The 18112-nt window shown below is 42.4% G+C and overlaps 1 protein-coding gene across 1 annotated transcript; it reads left to right on the plus strand.

Moving 5' to 3' along the window:
* Positions 1-481: 481 nt before the first annotated feature.
* ZNF235 (zinc finger protein 235) lies at positions 482-16444 on the plus strand. Its single transcript, XM_055311395.1, has 5 exons — positions 482-539; positions 2013-2071; positions 5877-6003; positions 6903-6986; positions 13666-16444. Exons 2-5 carry the CDS (start codon positions 2057-2059, stop codon positions 15615-15617), a joined length of 2178 nt encoding a protein of 725 aa, XP_055167370.1. The 5' UTR covers positions 482-539; positions 2013-2056; the 3' UTR covers positions 15618-16444.
* Positions 16445-18112: the final 1668 nt, after the last annotated feature.

The following is an 18112-nucleotide window of genomic DNA, read 5'->3' on the forward strand; positions in this document are numbered from 1 at the left end:
CGTAATTGCTTTCTCATGAGCTTCAAGAAATGTATAAAACAAAAAGAAATCTGGGATCCCTGGGTGGCGCAGCGGTTTGGCGCCTGCCTTTGGCCCAGGGCGCGATCCTGGAGACCCCGGATCGAATCCCACGTCGGGCTCCCGGTGTATGGAGCCTGCTTCTCCCTCTGCCTGTGTCTCTGCCTCTCTCTCTCTCACTGTGTGCCTATCATAAATAAATAAAACAAAAAAATTAAAAAAAAAAAAAAAAGAAATTTCTAAAAAAAAAAAAAAAAAAAAAAAAAAAACAAAAAGAAATCTGACAGCTGCAGCGCCAGAGCAACTGCTCAAACCGAAGCCACCTTCGCCCAGAACAAGAGCAAGCCGGTAGGAAGCGCGATCCCGCGACCTGCATTCTGGGAAACGTAGTCCAGCAGGTGCGCGAAACCCGAGGCGCTTCCCCTTGGGCACTCTGGGAAGTGTAGTCCAGGAGCCCGGTAGAGTGCGGGGCACTTCCGCTCCAGGAAGGCGAGGTCGGGGCCGAGGTTGCTGGCCGTGAGGTGAGTACACCCCGTGTCGCTGCGGTCCCTCCGAGCCTTCTCGGTCTCGGCGTGGGGCCAGCAGCCAGCCGGACCCCGGTCCTGGGGAAGGGGAGCCGCGGCCGGCGGCGGCGGAGGGCGGGGACGGAGGCGGCGGCGGCACAGTGCCGCTGCCCGGCGGAGCCTCCGCGTCGGGGCGGGCGCGCGTGGCCAGCGGAGTTTGAAGGTCTCCAGCGCTCTCGGCGCCCCCGGCCCCCAACCCCCGGCCCGGCCCTGCCGCCGGCGCCGCGTCCGCCTTGCGGGGAAACATTGCGCGAGCCACTTAGCATCCCCTTGCCTCGGTTTCCTCGTGCCTAAAAAGCGTTAGTGCCTTCCCGGCGGTGCTTGGAGAATTCAACGAGATCAGCTGGGAAGGCTGCAGATCGGTGCCTCGCGCCGTGTGGGATGGCACCGCGCGTGCTGTCCCCGTAACTCGGGGCCCCTGCGGTGGGGAAGCTCGCGAGAGCCCCTGAGAGCCCCCGCTGCACGCAGCGCCGCCGGCCGGTCGCCCAGCTCTGCCGCGGGGCCGGTCCTGGATTCCTGGTCTCTCCCGCGACACTTGTTGAGGAAGGAGAGTTCTCCTTAGCCGGACCCTGGCGAAGTTCTTGGGGGCTTATCCCAGAGAAACGGCCGCGGCTTCGCGGAGTGCCCGCGGCGTGGCGCGTCCCCGACTGTTCACAGCTGCGTGCCGTTCGTTCAAATGCAACAGGACTTCTTAGTCTGCGGTTTTTGTTATTCTTTGCCTCCGTGCATACGGGAGAAACTTGGTGGAGGCTCTTCCGGCTTAATGACAAGCTCCAGTAATTACACATCTTAAAAATGGTGTTCAGTGCGGGACGGAGTAGGGGGGAAATCATGGCAGTTTATCGTTAGCAGGAGAATGAATCCTCCAATGATCTGTGGGACAACCAGCGAGAAGGACTTTCCTTAGGGTGAGGATGACTCACAGCCCAGAGCATTCAGCTCTGAATTCTAGGCTTCTTAAAACCTTCACTTTCCGGAGAGCACATCTGCAAGGGAGGTTTTGTGAAGCATAATAGCATCTGCTTGTGTGGCTCCGCAGGAAATGGGGGAATAGTGGCATTATGATGATCCCCATTTACAGGTGACTGGATTGAGGCACAGGAAGAGTAATAACTCGCTCAAGGTTTACCCTGCTAGTAAATAGAAGGCGATAAGGAGAAATGCAGAATTTGAACCCAGGCACTTTGGTCCCAGTAAGTTATATTGCCTGTATGCCTCTCATTTCCTCTCATACCCAGGCTGGGGAATACTCTGGAAGCTGCCAGAAGCACTTAGATTAGGGACTGTTCATGAACTCACACAGTTGATTGAGGGGGAAGCTGGAATCCAGCCGCGGGTCTGAGTTCTGCTGGGGAAAGAGACACCTCTTCCTGTTGGCACAAAGTGCCACGTAGACTAGCAGCTCTCTCATGATGGCTTTCCCTTCCACAGTTTTGCCTTCCCAAACTCTGCCCTTCCCCAGGAGAAGGAGAAAAATGACCAAGTTCCAGGTAAGTTGGGTTTGCCTTTCTGTTCCTTAAAATGACATGTCATAAAGACTGGATGCGGGGATCCCTGGGTGGCGCAGCGGTTTGGCGCCTGCCTTTGACCCAGGGCGCGATCCTGGGGACCCGGGATCGAATCCCACATCGGGCTCCTGATGCATGGAGCCTGCTTCTCCCTCTGCCTGTGTCTCTGCCTCTCTCTCTCTCTCTCTGTGACTATCATAAATTTAAAAAAAAAAAAAGGAAGACTGGATGCATTTTTCCCCTGCTTGGGAAGGGTACAAGGGAACCCAAGGCACATAATTGTTGTATACCAGGCTCTTGCGCTTTGTTTCCAAACAATTGTGTGAAAGTTAATAGACATTTTTTTAAAAATGACTTCCGTATTACAGACATGTTTACAAATCAGTTTTAATTGGTCCCACATTCTTTCTCATTTGCATTGACATGCCTAGATTTGTAATCATAGTTTAAGTATCATTTTGGATTTTGCAAGTGTAATTTTTTGTTACCTACACTTTAAATAGTCATATCATTTCCCATAATTTACCTACTGCTTTACTCCATTCTTCATTTACAGGTGGGTTTTACCATTTTAAAGATGTTTGCAGTAACAGTTTTCTTACATATAATCTTTCTTTCCATACGGAAATTCTTGAGATTTAAGTCATTTTTTTTTTCTCTTTGAAGTTTTAGGGACTCCATTGTTTTCTCACAAGAGGTGCCTCCCATTTTGTGATAAGACTGTCTAAAGTATGATTTGGTACAGCAGAATCCATCTCAGACTGAACTCTGAAAATAATTTTAGTTGTTTTCAAACAAGAAAAGCTAGATTTGGAGCGTGCCTGGCCAGCTCAGTCTGTTGAGTGTGTGAATCTTGATCTCAGGGTCCTGAATTCAAGCCGCACTTTGGCTGTAGAGCTTATTTAAAAATAAATAAATATTTTAAAATAATAATAAAGAGCTAAATTCTTTTTTTTTTAAGATTTTATTTATCTATTCATAAAGACACAGAGAGAGAGGCAGGCAGAGACACAGGCAGAGGGAGAAGCAGGCTCCATGCAGGGAGCCTGAGGTGGGACTCTATCCCGGGTCTCCAGGATCACACCCCTGGCTGCAGGGGGCGCTAAACCAAACCACTGTGCCACCGGGGCTGCCCTAGATTCTCTTTTTTATTCTAAGTTAAACCATGTGTGTATTATAGTTGAATGTTTGTTTTATTCATTAACATGTTAACATGTCTTAAAAAATACATATTTAATTTTAAAAATCTTTAGCACTGGGGCGCCTGGGTGGTTCAGAGATTGAGCCTCTATCTTTGGTTCAGGTCGTGATCCTGGGGTCCTGGGATCAAGTCCCACATCAGGCTCACTGTGGAGAATCTGCTTTTCCCTCTGCCCATGTCTCTGCCTCTCATGAATAAATAAGTAAAATCTTTAAAAAATAAAAATCTTTAGCACTAGGCATTTGCCAGGCATTTAACTCTGTGGAACAGCTGTGTGAGGATGTAGATGGTCTTAACTGCATTTTAACATGAAAAAACCTTGTGAACCTTCAGATACCTACTGAAATCTACTCAGTGCCCAGGGACACTAACGTTCCCATCGCCTAAGCTGGGAGTTTCAGGTGTTCAATGAGAGTAAATGGAAAGACCCAGAAGAAAAGAGACTTCTCTATTCAGGAACCTGAAGCCAAGCTTCATGTGTGCTGGCATGTCTGGTAGACAGAGGACTCCAAAAATAATATTGTCCTCACCTTATTCCTTTTCTCAGTGGCTGTCTCTTCTTTTCAGATGTCTTAACTAGTTGTTTAGTATATAGATGCTCAGAACTCAAGCTAAAGTTGAGATAATTTTTATTTCCATACAGAAAAATTTGTGAGACATATAGGAAACAGGAGTCGGGGTTAGGGGTTGGGGGGTGAAGGTGGGAATCTATACATACTAGGAAAAAGGCTTAATACTCTCAATAGGAATTTTACTGATCCATAAGATACTCCAGCAGGATTATGAATGAAGGAAATGAACAAGTAATATAAAAAAAATCAAAAGATGTTTTTTATTATTTGAATATAGTTGACGGTATGTTGAAAGACAATCTTTTAGGGATGCCTGGGTGAGCTCAGCAGTTGAGCATTTGCCTTTAACTCAGGGCGTGATCCTACATCAGGGATTGAGTCTCACATCAGGCTTCCTGCATGGAACTTGCTTCTCCCTCTGCCTATGTCTCTGCCTCTAGAATGAATGAATAAATGAATGAATGAATAAATAAATATCTTTTTTTAAAAAGACAATCGTTTAAAAAAATTAAATAAGTGGAGGGGCGCCTGGGTGGCTCCGATGGTTGAGTGTCTGATTCTTGGTTTTGGTTCAGGTCATGATCTCAGGGTTGTAAGATTGAGCCCTAAGTCAGGCTTCATACTCAGCACTGAGTCTCCTTGAGATCCTCTCCCTCTGCCCCTCCCCCAGATCACTCTTTCTCTCCCTCTCTCTCAAATAAAATCTTTTTTAAAAATTAAAAAAAAAATTAAGTGGAAATTTTTTTAGGAGTTGTTTTTATCACTTAACCAAATTACCCAACATTTAAAAAATAAGATAATGTCCAATTTTGGTCAGAATATAGAGAATCAGGGATACTTCTAATCTCTTACAGGAAGAGTTAATTGGGAAAATTGTCATTATATTAGCAAAATAAAGGTGCATATTTTTCAACAGGCAATTGCCATTTCTTAGAACTTATCCTAGGGAAGTAACAAGACAGTTGGCAGAGATCTATATAAAAATGTTTTCTGCAGCATTTAATAGTTAAAAAAATTTATTGTGTTGTTTAATTACTTGGAATCATTAAATATATCCTAGATCACCATTTTTATGGACTACTATGCAGCCAGGAATAATGATGATAACAGTAATAGCAATGGCTGACATTTGTTGAGTACTTAATATGTGTCAGATGCTGCCCTAAGTCCTTTAGTCTCATTTGAGCCCTTCAAGTGCCTTATGTGGTACTATTGCACAGGTAAGGACATTGAAGTATTGAGAAGTTAGGTGACTTGACCAGGGTCCCAAAGCCAATCATGGACAGAGTCTTAGAGGCATTTGGTTTCCAGAACATACGTTCTTAACCTCGACACTGATTGTTGCTGCAATTGACAGGTGGGGCATCCTGCTGAGAACACAGGTCCCTGCCCTGGAGGGGTGCTAACGGCCTGTTCGATGGGCACATGCTGATGACGGAGTAAAGGAGGGGGCACTATTCGATGCTGTTGGGATGAATTAACTCAAAATTTCTTACAAAATTTGGCTGTATTGGTCAAATTGTAAAATATGTGTATGCCATGATTTGACAATGACAGTTCTAGGGACTTAACTACATAAGGGCACCATGGAGGCACCTGGGTGGCTTAATCTGTTAAGTGCCTTTGGGTCAGGTCATGATCCCAGGGTCATGGGATGGAGCCCCTTGTCGGGCTCCCTGATCAGTGAGGAGTCTGCTTCTCCCTCTTGCTCTGCTGCTCCCCCTGCTTATGCTCAGTCAAATAAATAAATATTTTTTTTTAATTAAAAAAATATAAAGGGCGCCATGTTACATGTACAGAAGTGTTTTTCTTCTCTTTCCTTCTCCCTCTGCATTCCTCACATTTTTGGTGTGATTGTGGAAAGGGAAGAGGAGAAGCTGTTACTAAGAAGAGTTGCTTAGATCCCTCAGAATGGGGAACCACTTTCCACATACTCCCTCTGCTGCCTCAGTGCTACCCCACTGCCAGTGGCCCGGTGGGTGCAGGATTGAGGTGTGTGTGCTTGGTGTTGTAGGAGGCGGTGACATTCAAGGATGTGGCTGTGGTCTTCAGTGAGGAGGAGCTGGGGCTGCTGGACCCCACCCAGAGGAGGCTGTACCGAGATGTGATGCTGGAGAACTTCAGGAACCTGGTCTCTGTGGGTGAGGACAGGATGTTTCTGTAACTCATCCCCTCAAGCAGGGTTTCTTAACCTTGGCACTCTTGACCTTGAGGGGCAGATAATTCTGTGTTATGAGGACTGTCCTCTGCATATTAGTATGTTCAGTGGCACCAGTGGCCTCTGCCCACTAGTTCAAGGCATCAGGACTTCTCAGATATCAGAGTTTTCAAATCCCTTTGGAGCACGGAGACCAGACGTTTCTAGTCTTTGCTCCAAGGTAGATGTTATCTCATGTAAATGAACTATAGATGAACCGTTAAGCTTGTCTCCACCTGGCTCGATAGCTTGTAGATCATGGCCCATTGGTGGGTCAGGAATTTAATTTAGTAAATTGAGTCATCAGTCTTGTAGAAGACTTGGAGAACAGAGGAACAGTATCAGGGCTCCTTAGAATGGTGCACATAGGTGCACATGGCAGCAGTAACTGCAGGCTGTTTACAGTGAGGGGTCTCAGACTGGGAAGGATATAATAAAAACAGACTTTGGTTAGAAACAGTTCATTTGAGGGGCATCTGGGGGCCTCAGTTGGATAAGCATCTGACTCTGGTTTCAGCTCAGGTCATGATCTCAGGGTTGGAAGACTGAGCCCCGCCATCAGACTCTGCACTTGGCAGGAGTCTGCATGAGTTTCTCTCTCCCTCTGTCTCTCCTCTCACCTCATCTTAAAAGAATAAGAAACAGTTCATTTGATCATTTATTTCAAGAATTTGTGTGGTAGTAATGTATTTCTAATGATACCAAGTGTATTTACTATGGGTGGTGATAGGAAAGTGTTTGATAAACACTGCTTTGGGCAAGGGCATAGTACATTATGGGATCGGAACGAAAATTTTCCAGTACTTTTGCCCTTAATGTTTTTCACTTTTTATCTTTTTGTAGGGCATTCATCCTCCAAACCAGATGTGATATCCCAATTGGAGAGAGAGGAAAAGCTTTGCACAAAGGAGTTCCATACTCAAGGAGGTAGGCACTCGGCTAAGAATCATGCAGCTGGGGTCCTTGTAGGTGGCAGTGTCGTTGTTCTGCCTCTGTTCTGGATAACCTTCATGCAGCAGCTAGAGAGACCCTTTGAAAACATTAATCACATCATGTCTCTCCTCTGCTTCAAATCCTCCATAGTCTTCTCCCTTCACTCAGAATCAAACCAGAAGTGTTAGGGGCAGCTGAGTGGCTCTTAAGTGTCCGACTTATGTTTGGACTCCAGTCATAATCTCAGGGTCATGAGCTCGAGCCCCCATGCCTGGCTTTGTGCTCAGTGTGGAATCTACTTGAGAGTCTCTCTCCCCCTCTGCCCCTGCCTGTGTTCTCCCTCTCAAATGAAACAAAACAAAACAACAAAATCAAGAAAATCCCAAAGTATTCAAGGGGGCTGGAAGGCCCTATGGTATGTGCTCATTCCCCCAGCTTAATGGTTTTTTGTTTTTTAATTTTTATTTATTTATGATAGTCACACAGAGAGAAAGAGAGAGAGGCAGAGACATAGGCAGAGGGAGAAGCAGGCTCCATGCACCGGGAGCCCGACGTGGGATTCAATTCCGGGTCTCCAGGATCGCGCCCTGGGCCAAAGGCAGGCGCCAAACCACTGCGCCACCCAGGGATCCCTACAATCGGTTTTTGACATCAACCTTGTAGTCTGCAGTCTTCCCATGTTGGTATATTCTAGAAACATTTTAGTACCCTTTTTATACATTCCTATAGACTTTCTGTGTAGAAAATTATGATCTACAAATGTGTATTCTTTCCAGTATGAATGCCTTTGGGTTTTTTGATGGTTTGTTTGCCTGATGCGTGTGCACAGCATTCAGTCTTTTACCACTGATAATGATACTAGTCATAGGCTTTTTTGGGGGGTTGAGTTCCCGTCTTAGTTTCAGTTTCTTTATCATGAATGGGTAACAGTATATGTATGTACATATTTTGTAAAATGCTTAGTCTGCATTTACTGAGATGATTATAAGATTTTTTTCCTTCATGCTGTGAATATGGTAAAATGCATTGGTGATTTCACATGTTAAAACAAGCTTGCATTCCCTTCTATTAAAAAACAAAATTTAGCTGACTAAATTTTAAAGATTTTACTGGCTTTATTCAGTGATTCATAAATCAGGCAACATCATTACAGCAGATAGAAAAGCTCCCAGAGATCCATATAAAAGATTTCGACAGCAGAATGGAACAGGAGCAAGGCAATTATAGGAGGCAAAGAAGTAGGTTGGTTATTGCAGGGTTACCTTCCTTTAAGAGGATACAGGGGTACCTACTACAGCTGACCTGGGGATTCCTGATTGATTGGTTTAAGATCCCATTTCTGGGTGAGCCAAAATTGTAATTAAGTCTTGGTTTGGTGGCATGGGGTGTAGCATAAGCAACTCCATTTGGGTCCTCTTGTCTTGTTTTTATTTTTATTATTTTTTTTAAAGATGTATTTATTTGAGAGACACAGAGACATAGGCAGAGGGAGAAGCAGGCTCCCTGTGGGGAGCTGGATGTGGGACTTGATCCCAGGACCCTGGGATCACATAGGTGCTCAACCACTGAGCCAACCAGGTGCCCCTGTTTTTAACACTGGGATTAACCCCACTTATTCATGATGTGCTAGTGTTTTTTTTATTATGTTTCTAGAAACAAGATTTATTCTTTGTTAAGGATTTTTGCACTTTATGTTGAGGGGTTTTGATTTGCCATTTTCTTGAGACTTGATGTCTTTGATTTTGATATCAAGTAACACTGGCCTTATACAATAACTCAAATATACCATCCTCTTATATTTTCTGAAAGGATTCGTATAGGGCTGGTATTACTCCTTTACTGACTGCTAATTGGAATCCACTGGTGAAGTTGGTCTTTTTGTGAGAATGTCTTTATGAATTAAATTTCTGAACTATTTAGATTTTTTGCTTTTCTTGCAACAGATTTGGTAATTTGTATGTTTCAGGGAATTAGTATATTTTTAAAAATTTGAGTTGTTGAATATATCTCATTTTAATGCTTCTAAGATCTATAGTATAATTCTATCTTTCATGCTTAATGTTGAACTTTCCCTACTTGTTTCATTTGACTTTTACTCTGATTTCCTTAATTCCTCTTTTCATGGCTTCTTGAGGTGGAACCTTAGGTTTTTTATTTTACACTTTGTTTTCTGATATAAACTTTTAACACTATAAAATTATCTGAGTTCCGTTTAACTGCACACCAGAAATAGAAATATAATGAATATTATGTCACAAAGTATTTTCTAACTTCCCATGAAATTTCCTGTTTGACATGTGGGTTATGTAGAGTATATTTAATTTTGATATTCTTAAGACTTTTCTGGATATCTTAAGTTTTTTATTTATTTTTTATTTTTTTAAATTTTTATTTATTTATGATAGTTACACAGAGAGAGAGAGAGAGGCAGAGACATAGGCAGAGGGAGAAGCAGGCTCCATGCACTGGGAGCCCGATGTGGGATTCGATCCTGGGTCTCCAGGATCATGCCCTGGGCCAAAGGCAGGCGCCAAACCGCTGCGCCACCCAGGGATCCCTCTTAAGTTTTTTAAAATCTAATTTTTAATTGAAGTATAGTTGACACACAGTGATAGTTTCAGGTAGGCAACATAGTAAATAGACAACTGTATATACATTATGCTACTGTCAGCATACAGCACTGTTACAATACCGTTGATTGTATTACTTATGCTGTACCTCTCATCCCTGTAACTCATTCATCCCACAGTTGGAATCCTGTACTTCGTATTCCCTTCACCTATTTTGCCCGCCATCCCCCTGCCCCCACCAGCAACCACCAGTTCTCTGTTATTTACAGGCCTATTTTTGCTTTGTTCATATGTTTTGATTTTTAGATTCCACCTATAAGTGAAATCAAAAAGTATTTGTCTTTTTTTTTTTTAAGGATTTTATTCATGAGAGACAGAGAGAGAGAGAATGAGAGAGAGAAATGGGCAGAGGGAGAAGCAGGCTCCATGCAGGAAGCCTGATGTGGAACTCCACCCCAGCCCCGGGATCATGACCTGAGTTGAAGGCGAACGCTCAACCGCTGAGCCACCTAGGCGTCCCTTTGACTTATTTCACTCAGCATAATGCCTTCTAGGTCTATCCATGTTGTTGCAAATGGCGGCAAGATCTTACTCTTATGAGTAATATTCCATTGTGTTTATGTCTGTGTGTACACCACCCACATATTTTATCAGTTCATCTGTTGATGGACACTTGGGCTGTTTCCATGTCTTGGGTCTTGTAAATAGTTCTGCAGTAAACATAGAGGTGCATATAGCCTTTTGAATTCGTGTTGCGTTTTTTTTTTTTTTTTGTGGGTTTTTTTGTTTAAGTACCCATTAGTGGAATTACTAGCTTATGTGCTAATTCTATTTTTAATTTTTTGAGAAACCTTCATACTGTTTCCCACAGTGGCTGCAAATTCCCACCAGTAGTGCACAAGTGTTCCTTTTTCTCCACATCTTCACCAACACTTAAAATTTTTTAAATCGTATTTTTATTAATTCAAATTCAGTTAACATATAATGTATTAATTGCAGAGGTAGAGGTCAGTGATTCATCTGATGCCCAGTGCTTGGGATGCCTGTGTGGCTCAGCGGTTTGGCACATGCCTTTGCCCTGGGGCGTGATCCTGGGTCCCGGAATCGAGTATCGCATCGGGCTTCCTGCATGGAGCTTGCTTCTCCCTCTGCGTCTCTGCCTTTCTCTCTCTCTGTCTCTCTCATGAATAAACAAACATAAAAAAAAAAAAAAAGATTTAACACCCAGTGCTCATTACTTCATGCACCCTCCTTAATGTCCACTGCCTAGTTACCCCATGCCCCCAGTTACCTCTTCTCCAGCAACTGTTTCCTGTGATTAGGAGTCTCTTACAGTTTGTCTCCCTCTCTGATTTCGTCTTGTTTTATTTTTTCCTCTCTTCCTCTGTGATCCTCTGTTTTGTTTCTTAAATTCCACATGAGTTAGATCATATGGTAATTGTTTTTCTGTGATTGACTAATTTCACTTAGCATAATACTCTCTAGTTCCATCCATGTCATTGCAAATGGCAAGATTTTTTTTTTTTGATGGTTGAGTATCATACAATATTCCATTGTATATATCCACATCTCCTTTATCAATTCTTCTGTCGATGGGTTCTTTCCATAGTTTGGTTATTGTAGACATTGCTGCTATAAACATTGGGGTGCAGGTGCCTTTCACATCACTACATTTGTATTTTGGGGATAAATACCCAGTAGTGCAATTGCTGGGTCGTAGGGTAGCTCCATTTTCAACTTTGAGGAACCTCCACACTGTTTTCCAAAGTGGCTGTACCAGCCTGCATCCCCACCAACAGCGTACAAGGGTTCCTGTTTCTCCGAATCCTCATCAGCATCTGACGTTTCCTGACTTGTTAATTTTAGCCATTCTGACTGGTGTAAAGTGGTATCTCGAAGTGGTATTTCCCTGATGCCCAGTGATGTTGAGTATTTTTTCATATGTCTGTTGGCCATTTGTATGTCTTCTTTGGAGAAGTGTCTGTTCCTGTGTTCTGCCCATTTCTTGATTGGCTTTTTTTTTCCTTTGGATGTTGAGTTTGATAAGTTCTTTACAGATTTTTGGATACTAGCCCTTTATCTGATAAGATATTTGCAAATATCTTCTCCCATCCTGTTGGTTGTCTTTTGGTTTTGCTGTTTCCTTTGCTGGGCAAATGCTTTTTATTCTGGTGAAGTCCCAATAGTTCATTTTTGCCTTTGCTTCCCTTGCCTTTAGAGACGTGTCTTACAAGAAGTTGCTGCAGCCAAAGAGGTTGCTGCCTGTGTTATCCTCTAGGATTTTGATGGATTCCTGTCTCACATTTAGGTCTTTTATCCATTTTGAGTCTACCCTTGTGTATGCTGTAAAGAAATGGTTCAGTTTCACTCCTCTGCATGTGGCTCCAATTTCCCCAACACACTTGTTGAAGAGACTTTTTTCCATTGAATATTCTTTCCTGCTTTGTCAAAGATTAGTTGACCACATAGTTGAGGGTCCATTTCTGGGTTCTCTATTCTGTTCCACTGAGCTCTGTGTCTGTTTTTGTGCCAGTAACATACTGTCTTGGTGATTACAGTTTTTTTAAAAAGACTTTATTTATTCATGAGAGAGAAGCAGAGGGAGAAGCAGACTCCCTGCAAGAAGCCCGATGCAGGACTTGATCCCAGACCACTGAGCCACCCAGGCGTCCCATGATTACAGCTTTATAATATAGCTTGAAGTCCAGAATTGTGACTCCTCCAGCTTTGATTTTCTTTTTCAGCATTACTTTGGCTGTTTGGGTTCTTTTCTGGTAGGTTTGGTTTTTTGGAGATCTTATTTTCCTTTGTAGGAGTTAGGTTTTGTTGTTTGCCACCAGGAACTAGGCAGCTTCCTCCCAACCTCGTCACACACTCACCAGGAGGGATGGGGCAAGGAAAAACACAAATTTTGCACAGCTTTGAGTACATCTTTTACTTGGTTAAACATTATCTTGGTTGTTGCAGCTCAGCTAGTTTTAAAATTTTTCACAAAACGACGTCTGTATGATGTTGGTTATTTGTTGCTCCTGTGTGGGACCTAGGACTGGACCATCCCACTCTGCCCTCCTGCTTACCTCTGTCACTCTTTTAGCTCTTTGAGTCTATTTCAGACATTCCTAAAGACCTTGTCTGACACTGCTGATACTCATCTTAGGTAATTCATTATTGCCACTTTATTTTATTCCTTCAAATAGCCATATTTTTCCTGGGTTGGCTGGAGTTTTGTTTCGGTTTTGATATGCTTTTATGTTGTTGAAAGTTGGGCATTTGAGAAAGCATCTTTTGAGACCAGCTATTTTCTAGGAAAGACCTTTACTAATGTGCAAGGTGTGTTCTGACCTCCTCGGTTTCCTAATGGTGAGGGCTTAAGGTCATCCCAGAATATTCTGAGCATGTGTCTTGCCTGGGCCTACGTATGTGTTTTTTTTTTTTTTTTAATTCCTTCATACACAAAGATGCTTTTAAGTGTCTGAATCTCCCAAAGACTATCACTCTAGCTTTATGGGGACATAGGTGTTCTCTTGTGTTACTTCACACACAATCTTCTCCCCAGCCTTCTGTGGGTCTGTAGTTCCCCTGAAGCTCCCACGAGGCCTGCTGCAGCTTCCTATTGGGTTTCCTCATTGTGTCCCCAAGTCAGAGCAGACACCGGTCCCTCTGGCGGCCCCCAAGCAGGGTAGAGTAGCACAAATAAAGTTAGCTCAGCTCTGCTTTGCCTGCTTTGAAGTAGGGAATTGGGAGGTGGGTTTCTGCATCCTTCAAATGGGACCTTACCATAAGTAAAAATGCCACTATGTTTAAAAGTAGCTGCATATGAGAAGGGGGGAAAGCCTACACAGCCTCAGGTCAAGACACATGCTCAGAAGAGACCCAAGAAGACCTTAAACCGTCACTCGGGGCTACTCCCAAATTTCCTCCCATTTTAAACATGTATTTTTTTTTCTATTGGACCATCCCTTGTTTGCTGTAGATCTTTGTTTTTCAGCTAGCCTCTAGTTTTTAACATTTCCCCTGGGGAACAAGGGTTTGGAGCTCCTTCATTTACCACCTTGTTGATGTCACCCTCTCTGTTCCTAATTCTTTGTTCTTTATCCTTCCAGGAGGCAGGAATCAAAAGGAGATGACGACTTTTCATGAAGCAGGAATAAGGTGCCTTTCATTAGGGGAGCTTTCATGTTGGCAAATCAAGAGACATGTGAGCAAATTAACCAAAAATCAAGACTCTGTGATAAATATTCAAGGAAAGAGTTCTCAGCTCCCCGACCAGTGTGATTCCCCCTGTCAAGTTGGAGCAGGAATATGTATTCAGGCTTCTGTGGAGGACAGCTGTATAATGAATCTTATAGAGGATCATTCCAATATTATTGAAAATCAAGAATTTCTGGCCCAGAGAACTCCGAATTCTTGGAGTAAAATATATCTCAGCGAAATGCAGAATTATCAGAGAAGTTGTAAGCAGACTCCAATGAAAAACCAGTTATGTATATTTGCTCCGTATGTTAACATTTTCAGTTGTATTTCACACCACCACGATGATGATACAGTGCACAAAAGAGACAAAGCTCACAACAACAATTGTGATAAAGACATCTTAAAGGTGTCCCCTCTCTCCCAGCAGACCTACCACTGTAGCGAATGTGAAAAAGCCTTCAGTGATGGCCCCAGCCTTGAACTTCATCAGCAGGTACACTCTGGAAAGAAGTCCCCCCCTTACAGCACACATGAGAAGGACCCTGGTTATAGCTCAGCTATTCCTGTTCAACAAAGTGTTTATACAGGAAAAAAACGCTATTGGTGTCATGAGTGTGGGAAGGGTTTCAGTCAGAGCTCAAACCTGCAAACTCATCAGAGAGTCCACACAGGGGAGAAGCCCTATTCGTGCCTTGAGTGTGGTAAGAGCTTTAACCAGACCTCACATCTTTATGCCCATTTGCCTATTCACACAGGAGAGAAACCCTACAGATGTGAAAGTTGTGGGAAGGGCTTCAGTCGTAGCACGGATCTGAATATTCATTGCAGAGTTCACACTGGAGAGAAACCTTACAAGTGTGAGGTGTGTGGGAAGGGCTTCACTCAAAGGTCACATCTCCAGGCCCACGAGAGAATCCATACTGGAGAGAAACCATATAAATGTGGAGATTGTGGTAAACGCTTTAGTTGTAGCTCAAATCTTCATACCCATCAGAGAGTCCACACTGAAGAGAAACCCTACAAGTGTGATGAGTGTGGGAAGTGTTTCAGTTTGAGCTTTAATCTTCATAGTCATCAACGAGTCCATACAGGAGAGAAACCATACAAGTGTGAAGAGTGTGGGAAGGGTTTTAGTTCAGCCTCAAGTTTCCAGAGCCATCAGAGAGTTCACACAGGAGAGAAACCATTTCGATGCAACGTGTGTGGTAAAGGCTTCAGTCAAAGCTCGTATTTTCAAGCCCATCAGAGGGTCCACACTGGAGAAAAACCATACAAATGTGAGGTGTGTGGGAAGCGCTTCAATTGGAGCTTGAATCTTCACAATCATCAGAGGGTCCACACAGGAGAGAAACCTTATAAATGTGAAGAGTGTGGGAAGGGCTTTAGTCAGGCCTCAAATCTTCAAGCTCATCAGAGTGTCCATACTGGGGAGAAGCCATTCAAATGTGATGCATGTCAGAAGCGATTCAGCCAGGCCTCACATCTTCAAGCCCATCAGAGAGTCCACACCGGAGAGAAACCATATAAATGTGATACATGTGGTAAGGCCTTCAGCCAGAGGTCAAATCTTCAAGTCCATCAGATAATTCACACTGGAGAGAAACCGTTTAAATGTGAGGAGTGTGGGAAAGAATTTAGTTGGAGTGCTGGGCTCAGTGCTCATCAGAGAGTTCACACAGGAGAGAAACCATATACATGTCAGCAGTGTGGTAAGGGCTTCAGTCAGGCCTCACATTTCCACACACATCAGAGGGTCCACACTGGAGAAAGGCCATACATATGTGATGTCTGTTGTAAAGGCTTCAGCCAGAGATCACATCTTGTCTATCATCAGAGAGTCCACACTGGAGGAAATCTATAGATGTGAGGTGTGATGTCATCTTTGTTAGAGTTCACGCCCTCATCTCTATTGGAAGATCAATGCTGGTAATTGTGGAATGTTCCTTCCAAACTCAGAAGCTTCAAGGAATCTTCACATGCAAATCAGCTCTGCAAAATGCTGTTTTAAGGACTCGTTGGAGATAAATTCTTTGCAAACATCACATTTAATAGATGAGAGAAAACCTATAAATACAATCAGTGTTTATACGAGAGTTCTGAATGTCCCAGTTTTCAAGATGCAACACAAAAGAATTTCAAAGTTCATCTGAATTTACCCAGGAAAGAAGCCTTATAAATGAAGACTAGGGGGGCAGGACTTTAATGAAGTATAATGATGGACAAATAAAATTAATGGCAACAGCAATGTAACCTCCATGTAGGGAGGGAGGTTTTTCACTACTTTATCTCTACCATGTAGAAGTGTGCTTGGCTCATAATAGATGCCCAGCAATTACTGAACAAAGTGAGAAAATCTAGGATAAATATTTGAAAATTCTACTCCCCTACCCTGATTTCATAACAACATACTCAAAGGGAACCCTGCTAGTAGCCTTAATGAGATTAATTTCTGGAAACGTTCAAGTACAGAAAATCATGCCATGCTGCCATCCATAGTAATGCAAATTTGGATGAATTTGTGAATGGCCCCCATCCTCCATCTGGCCCTGGTTTGTTGTAGTCAGGACATGTGTACAGTGTAATATTTAGTATCATTAGTTTGTATTTTATAGACTAAGAAAATACTGTTTTTAATCTAATAATATGATACAACAATTTATATGCTTGGAAATTTTGGATCCTAATACGTTAAGGTAGGATTTCACTGTAACTCTTTGAAAGTTTAAAAGTAGTTATTAATGACAAGTTTTTTAGTAAACTTGAATTGTTAGTAATTGGTTTCTTGTCATTATTTCTCTTCAGGCTTAGATCAGATTGCCTTCTCTGTGTACAATCCCGCAGTACAGACCTCTATAGGCAGGGGCTTTGGCAGATTTCAAGGACATTAGTTTTGTCACACCCCAAGTGGAGGGTGGAGCAAGAAACCCGTTGAATTCTTACTGAAATTTCATTAAATATAACAGTTTAGATGGATTACCATTTATACAGCATTCTGTGTTCAACACCTCTTGTCAGGAATGGACAACATGAGTTGGTCAATGTATACCAAGATACTCCTTGACCTGGCAATGTTAGCACTAGATGCTTTGCTCAGGAGATTTATTATAGCTTAAATGAGTGTGTACACAAGGATGTTTGTGCTGATTTTTTTAAAAATATATTAGCCAAATATTGGAAGAGCTATGTTCTAATACATAGCTGCACACAGACCTGGATCTGTAAGGACAGGCAGAGGAAACTAGGTTAGAGCCTTCCTGGTATGTGTGGCCCAAATAATAACATGTATACCTACAGATGTACTTATATTCACAGAAGTAATATGTAGAGGGACTTTCACTGACATGCTACCCCGTTTACTCTGGCAGAGAGGCTTAGAATGGTTTTAGCTTTTTGAAAAATTATTCAGTTACCATTATTACTGTTTACAAAAACAGTGAAACTATGAGACAAAATTACATGAATAAATGAATATTCCTTAAAGCTAACATATGGCTTTATCTCATCATAGGGCTTGGAGATCTGATACGCATGAAAGGATGTTCATCGTTTCCGTAATAGCACACTTTGCATTCATCAGTTGAATCAACAAAACAATTTGTTTATCCATTCAGTGGAATACTATGCAGAATCCAATGAAAAAAATTTACGGTTACTAACCTTGGTATGCATAGAAAAGTGGCCAGAGACATAGCGCTTTGTAGGAGATATATAATAAATCTGTAATGCCCTCTTTAAAGGTAACCAGATCGTATTTGTACCTATAAGTCTTTTTTGATTTGTATATAGGATAATCTTATATGTATGAATATGACCTGATTACTTTAAAAATTTACTATCATACCTTTTAAACTTGTAATGTTTCAAGAGTGTCTTAAAGCCTTTATTTTCAGTTTATTCTAAACTTTCAGAAAAAATGCAACCAAGAATTCCTATATATCCTTAGGGTGTGTACTGTGATTACAGTCTGACCAGATCATTCAGATGTCTAGCACCTGAGCTGAGAGAACCCAAACAGCTTTTGTTACTCAGGTATGTCTTCCATCTCTGTGGCCCCTTCAGCTTGATGGCTTCATTCTGACTGGATGCTATGTGGAGCTTCAGAGTATCCCAAGAAAAATCAGCAGAAGTACTGTGGCCATGTCTAATCTACCCTTAGAGGTTACAATGTTATAATTTGAGGAAACGGTCGCAGAAACCTAACCAGGATCAAGGAGAGGGAGTGTCAAGGAATTTGCAAACATATTTGAAGACTACTATACTTTGCTATATCTTCTAATCTATAGCTTATTCAAATTCCATTTATCCCATAATATGTTTGGATCCTGGAATAAAAAGAAAAATTGATACAATCTTTTT

The sequence above is a fragment of the Nyctereutes procyonoides genome, unplaced genomic scaffold (genome assembly GCF_905146905.1).
Source record: "Nyctereutes procyonoides isolate TBG_1078 unplaced genomic scaffold, NYPRO_anot_genome, whole genome shotgun sequence".
NCBI lineage: Eukaryota > Metazoa > Chordata > Mammalia > Carnivora > Canidae > Nyctereutes > Nyctereutes procyonoides.